The sequence below is a fragment of the Trichomycterus rosablanca genome, chromosome 13, assembly GCF_030014385.1.
Source record: "Trichomycterus rosablanca isolate fTriRos1 chromosome 13, fTriRos1.hap1, whole genome shotgun sequence".
Classification (NCBI taxonomy): Eukaryota; Metazoa; Chordata; class Actinopteri; order Siluriformes; family Trichomycteridae; genus Trichomycterus; species Trichomycterus rosablanca.
The window spans coordinates 36,863,387-36,870,524 of record NC_086000.1 but is presented as its reverse complement, the minus strand read 5'-3'; the positions used below and the strand labels follow the sequence as shown (position 1 = coordinate 36,870,524).

At 44.5% G+C, this 7,138-nt stretch overlaps 1 protein-coding gene across 2 annotated transcripts in view; it reads left to right on the top strand.

Annotated features, from left to right (window-relative positions):
* Positions 1 to 7,138, top strand: part of pabpc4 (poly(A) binding protein, cytoplasmic 4 (inducible form)) — a 24,511-nt gene continuing 17,373 nt past the window's right edge. For both annotated transcript variants that reach the window (XM_063007443.1, XM_063007441.1), the window contains exon 1: positions 1 to 514. In XM_063007443.1, the coding sequence (XP_062863513.1) occupies positions 322 to 514 (193 nt within the window). In that variant the 5' untranslated portion in view covers positions 1 to 321. The remainder of the gene's footprint in view (positions 515 to 7,138) is intronic.

The following is a 7,138-nucleotide window of genomic DNA, read 5'->3' as shown; positions in this document are numbered from 1 at the left end:
ACCAAACCGTGAGTGTCAACTCACTGTTCGCGTCTCCAAAAAAATTATAAAAAAAAAAAATCTACATAAAAAATATAAAAATCCATAAAACCGCAATAAAAAAAGAAACCAGTTTTATTAGATCGAATTTCATTTGAACTTATTTTTCCTAAATCAAGCGAACCTCGGTGTTAGGCAGCGAGTCCAAGGCGCAGCTGTCAGTGTTACCGCAGCTTCCAATTCAAAAGTTCCTGCGCGTAAAAGGAGACGCGCACGCACCGGATCCACCGCGCTAACGCAGACGCGCACTCGGACTCTCGGTCAGTCAGTGACACGGCGATCATGAACGCGGCGGGCAGCAGCTACCCCATGGCCTCTCTGTACGTGGGTGACCTGCACCCGGACATCACCGAGGCCATGCTGTATGAGAAGTTCAGCCCGGCCGGACCCGTCCTCTCCATCCGCGTGTGCCGCGACATGATCACTCGCCGCTCGCTCGGATACGCCTACGTGAACTTCCAGCAGCCACCCGACGGTAAGCGCGCACACACGCACATACACGCACGTATACACGCACCCACACACCAGGACTTGAGCCCCTGTCCCCCCAAAACCCCGCATTTAGCGTATCGAGTACATCGTGAGGTCAGAATCGTTGCGCAGTCATGGTGTCACTGTGCGGTTCCCGTTGCGCACTGTTCACATCTCCATGTGTGTGTGTGTCAGTGTGACCTGTTGTCTTTCTGCTGCTGTTTTGACTCCATGTACGCACAACCACGTTTTTGGCCCGACTACTCTGCGCTATGGCTACCACCGGGTTGCCAGGTCAACAAATTCCACACACTTTCTTATTTCGATATTTTACTTTAAGTTTGTATTTAAACTGCATGTAGTTATTATAATATTCTCATTATAATATATTATTCATTGACACTGGAGCTGTCCTTTTTTAATTACGCGATGTGCACGAATATTTTAATTTGCACAATAACAGGATATCTGGCAACCCTGAGAGCATGTGTTGGGATCACTCCCCAGCATGATGAGACATTTCAGAGGACAGCACATGTGCGCTTCTCAGCTCAAGCACCGCCTGCTTAGTCATTTTACGGTTCAGTTAAAGTCACTAATGGTGTACACCCATACAGAACCCTCCTGAAGTCAAGAGTTCAAGTATATTTGTAAGGGACATGATGGCCAAAAGTATGCGGACACCCCCTCTGATATTGGGTTCAGAGTGTTTCATCCACACCCATTAATAACCAATCAATACAATCAATTATATTTAATTGGGGAAGATTAGGGAAGGATCTGTTCCACAAAACAAGCTCCTGAAGACCTATCCTGGCAAGTTCGATGTGGAGGAATGTCAGGTTAGGAACGGATGGTCAATTAAGGGTGGTTGGGATGATTGATTAAGGGTGGTTGGGATGATTGATTAAGGGTGGTGGAGATGGTTCATTAAGAGAGGTAGAGATGGTTAATTAAGGGTGGTAGAGATGGGTAATTAAAGGTGGTTGGGATGATTAATTAAGGGTGGCTGGGATGGTTTATTAAAGGTGGTTTATTAAGGATGGTTGAGATGGTTAATTAAGGGTGGTTGGGGCAAGATACTACATCATTAAGGGGTGGTAAGAATGGTTGGGATGATTAATTAAGGGAGGTAGAGATGGTTAATTAAGGGTGGTAGAGATGGGTAATTAAGGGTGGTTGGGATGGTTAATTGGGGTGGTGGGGATGATTAATTAAAGGTGGTTTGGACGGTTAATTGGGGTGGTTGGGATGATTAATTAAAGGTGGTTGGGATGATTAATTAGGTGGTTTGGGATGGTTAATCATGGAGTTTTGGGCGAGATACTACATAATGAAGGGGTGGTTAATTAAGGGTGGTTGGGATGGTTAATTAAGAATGGTTGGGATGATTAATTAAGGGTGGTGGAGATGGTTAATTAAGGGAGGTAGAGATGGTTAATTAAGGGTGGTAGAGATGGGTAATTAAAGGTGGTTGGGATGGTTAATTAAGGGTGGTTAATTAAGGGTGGTTGGGATGATTAATTAAAGGTGGTTAATTAATGGTGTTTGGGATAATTAATTAGGGGGGTTGGGATGATTCATTAAAGGTGGTTAATTAAGGGTGTTTGGGATGGTTAATTAGGGGTGGTGGGAATGGTTAATTAAGGGTGGTTGGGATGGTTAATTAGGGGTGGTTGGAATGGGTAATTAAGGGTGGTTGGGATGGTTAATTAGGGGTGGTTGGAATGGTTAATTAAGGGTGGTTGGGATGGTTAATTAGGGGTGGTTGGAATGGTTAATTAAGGGTGATTGGGATGGTTTATTAAGGGTGATTGGGATGGTTTATTAAGGGTGATTGGGTGTTTGGGGCAAGATACTACATCATTAAGGGATGGTTAATTAAGGGTGGTTGGGGTGAGCGAGGCTACATCATAAGTATTAATTAAGAGAGTCAGACCCCCCTCATCCCCCACGTAATTCGAAACATGGACACACTCCATAGTTGGGGTAAGAGAGACAACATCATAACGCTCATGGGTTTGATACTACAGTATATCAGATGTAGTAATAATAAAGGATGCCCCACTTTACCGGTCAGCAGAGGGCGCAATTCACAATTTCCCCTGTGATGAGGAACCCTGTTCCAGGCATTGTTCCTTTCCCTACAGATACACCACCAATTGTGTGTCTGTGTAGGCGCCCGGCTGGCTGATAGCAGAACTGAGACTTGAACTTGAGTTACCTCTGCACCACTTGAGCGCCCAGACTGCAAAGTTCTCAACGATTCACGTAAATGAACGTGTTCCGTAACCGATAAACCACAAACTGGTTCAAACGTTTCGCCGTTAGAACATCTTACAGCTTTAAAGAGAGTTTAGATCGCGTTCTTTATCCTGCGGTCTCTTAATCAGCCGCGGTGCTAATAATAACCTCACCAGAGTAAAAGATCTCTCGTATTTAACCGAGTTTCGGTGGAACGTTCTCCCTGAAGATCCACGCTGCAGCTTCTCGCTTTTTTTCTGACCTTGACGCGTCTGCAGCACCGGGAGATATGATCCGATTCGATGGGAAACTGAACATGTGCTTCCTGACCCACATAGACCCAATAACCTGAGCCCGGCGCTATCAGGGAGGTACGAGATTAAACGCTTGTGTGCTCACTGCACGGCGGTGGGAATATTTCAGGGAGTGAAGGGAAGGCCACTACGCCGGCCAGGATTTCGCAACACGACCCGTCTGTGCTATTAAAAGAGTGACTGAGCGAGGACGCCGGCATGAAGTTAGCATTTCGTGCTAGCTCGGAATGGGGGGGGGGTCTTTTGTTTCGGATAAGCGTGTCCTCACACAGGTTTTAAAAGCCGTTCAGGTCATTCAGGACCTTTAGGAGCAGCTATTCAGACTCATTTTTCTAACCTTTCTAATCTTCCCTGTTCCAGCATGAAGAAAAGCTCCAGTGTCCTGCACAGAGACCCTGATCTCAGCCCCACTTAACAGCTCTGGGATGAACCGGAACTCCTACTGATCAGTCAGTGCCCAGCCGTACAAATGCTGTCAAAAAATTTGTTTTTGATTAAAGTGGCACAAATTCCCACATACATGCTTCAAAGTCTTGTGAGAAGCTTCTCTGAAGGGTTCTAGCTGAGATGTTCAACAAGCTCATGGTCACGTGTCCGAATACTTTTGGCCCTGTATATATATACAGTATATATGTGTAGACAGTTTATATGTACAGTATATATAGTCAGTGTGTGTATATACAGTATATAGATAGTATATATGTGTATATATGCATTTAGCAGACGCCTTTATCCAAAGCGACTTACAGTACAGTTACAGTATACAGTCTGAGCAATTGAGGGTTAAGGGCCATGCTCAAGGGCCCAATAGCAGCAACCTGGCAGTGGTGAGGCTAGAATCAGCAACCTTTGGATTACTAGTCCAGTACCGTAACCACCATATATATATATATATATAAAGTTTATATGTATATGTAGACTGTGTGTGTATATATACACAGTATATATACATAAACAGTGTATGTATAGACAGTTTATATGTATATATAGACAGTATACAGTATATACTGTGTATATATATATATATATATATATATATATATAGTATATAAGTATGGACAATTGATATGTATATATAGACAGTGTTGTGTGTTTATATATACAGTGTATCACAAAAGTGAGTACACCCCTCACATTTCTGCAGATATTTAAGTATATCTTTTCATGGGACAACACTGACAAAATGACACTTTGACACAATGAAAAGTAGTCTGTGTGCAGCTTATATAACAGTGTAAATTTATTCTTCCCTCAAAATAACTCAATATACAGCCATTAATGTCTAAACCACCGGCAACAAAAATGAGTACACCCCTAAGAGACTACACCCCTAAATGTCCAAATTGAGCACTGCTTGTCATTTTCCCTCCAAAATGTCATGTGATTTGTTAGTGTTACTAGGTCTCAGGTGTGCATAGGGAGCAGGTGTGTTCAATTTAGTAGTACAGCTCTCACACTCTCTCATACTGGTCACTGAAAGTTCCAACATGGCACCTCATGGCAAAGAACTCTCTGAGGATCTTAAAAGACGAATTGTTGCGCTACATGAAGATGGCCAAGGCTACAAGAAGATTGCCAACACCCTGAAACTGAGCTGCAGCACAGCGGCCAAGATCATCCAGCGTTTTAAAAGAGCAGGGTCCACTCAGAACAGACCTCGCGTTGGTCGTCCAAAGAAGCTGAGTGAACGTGCTCAGCGTCACATCCAACTGCTGTCTTTGAAAGATAGGCGCAGGAGTGCTGTCAGCATTGCTGCAGAGATTGAAAAGGTGGGGGGTCAGCCTGTCAGTGCTCAGACCATACGCCGCACACTACATCAAATTGGTCTGCATGGCTGTCACCCCAGAAGGAAGCCTCTTCTGAAGTCTCTACACAAGAAAGCCCGCAAACAGTTTGCTGAAGACATGTCAACAAAGGACATGGATTACTGGAACCATGTCCTATGGTCTGATGAGACCAAGATTAATTTGTTTGGTTCAGATGGTCTCAAGCATGTGTGGCGGCAATCAGGTGAGGAGTACAAAGATAAGTGTGTCATGCCTACAGTCAAGCATGGTGGTGGGAATGCCATGGTCTGGGGCTGCATGAGTGCAGCAGGTGTTGGGGAGTTACATTTCATTGAGGGACACATGAACTCCAATATGTACTGTGAAATACTGAAGCAGAGCATGATCCCCTCCCTCCGGAAACTGGGTCGCAGGGCAGTGTTCCAGCATGATAATGACCCCAAACACACCTCTAAGACGACCACTGCTTTATTGAAGAGGCTGAGGGTAAAGGTGATGGACTGGCCAAGCATGTCTCCAGACCTAAACCCAATAGAAGATCTTTGGGGCATCCTCAAGCGGAAGGTGGAGGAGCGCAAAGTCTCGAATATCCGCCAGCTCCGTGATGTCGTCATGGAGGAGTGGAAAAGCATTCCAGTGGCAACCTGTGAAGCTCTGGTAAACTCCATGCCCAGGAGAGTTAAGGCAGTTCTGGGAAATAATGGTGGCCACACAAAATATTGACACTTCAGGAACTTTCACTAAGGGGTGTACTCACTTTTGTTGCCGGTGGTTTAGACATTAATGGCTGTATATTGAGTTATTTTGAGGGAAGAATAAATTTACACTGTTATATAAGCTGCACACAGACTACTTTTCATTGTGTCAAAGTGTCATTTTGTCAGTGTTGTCCCATGAAAAGATATACTTAAATATCTGCAGAAATGTGAGGGGTGTACTCACTTTTGTGATACACTGTATATATATATATAGACAGTATATATGTATAGACAGTTTATATGTATATAGACAGTATATATACAGTATATATGTATAGACCGTTTGTATGTATATATAGACAGTGTGTGTACTGTATATATATGTCTATATACGTACTATTGTAGGGCAGTTGTAGCCTAGTGGTTAAGGTACTGGACTAGTAATCAGAAGTGTCCGGTTCAAATCCCACCACTGCCAGCTTACCACTGCTGGGCCCTTGAGCAAGGCCCTTAACCCTCAAGTGCTTCAACTGTATACTGTAAGTCACTTTGGATAAAAGCGTCTGCTAAATGCCAAAAATGTAAATGTAAATGTATTGTCTATATACAATATATATACTGTAGCGTCCCCCAGTGGGAGGGGCACGGGCTCTACCCAGAAAGCCTTGCGGCCGTGGTATCCAGGCTTACCGTCAGCGTGTATCCCAGTGTGGGAGACTGGGTGGCTGCGGTGAGGGCTGGATAGGCAGCTTATATGTTTGTCTATTGTATGAATGTATGTGTGTGTGAATGCGTGTAAGTCCTAAACCACTGAGTGAACTGCCAAGGGCAGCTCACTCGCGGCCCCGACGCTCTCCTTCCTGCTCGCCGGCGCCACAATACTGTATATATAGACAGTGGTAGCCTAGTGAGTAGAGCTTTGGGTTATCAATTGAAAGGTTGAGAGTTTGAATCCCAGCTCTACCATGCAGTCACTGTTGGGCCCTTGTTCTTATCAACTAATAATCAGAAGGTTGCTGGTTCAAGCCCCCAGCACTGCCAGGTTGCCACTGTTTGGCCCTTGAGCAAGGCCCTTAACCCTCTCAGCTCTAGGGGCACCGTACAAAAGCTGGGATATATGTAAAATGATTTACGTTGTACTGGACACCCCTATATGTATATACGGCAAATAAAGGCATGTCGTATGGCAGGCAGTGTGGGTGCCACACATCAACATGGATCATGAGGACCTGGGTTCAAATCTCACCTCTGGTCACTGTTTATGAGAGTGTTCTCCGATCGTCTGTGTTGGTCTCCTTTAAAACGAACTGGGATTAAAAGAAATGGGTGAGTGTTGCCCTGTTGAGTATTTCGGGGTGGCTCTGGATCCACCACAACCCTGACCAGGATCAAATGTTTAGAACAGACCGGTACAGTACGCTATATAGCCAAAAGTATTCAGACACGTGATCATGAGCTTGTTGAACATCTCAGCTATGAGAGAAGGCTTTCACAGGACTGAAGTATGTCTGTGGGAATTTGTGCCCGTTCACTGCCAGCAAAAGATGACAGCATTTGTATGTATCACTGTCGGTGTTCCGGTTCA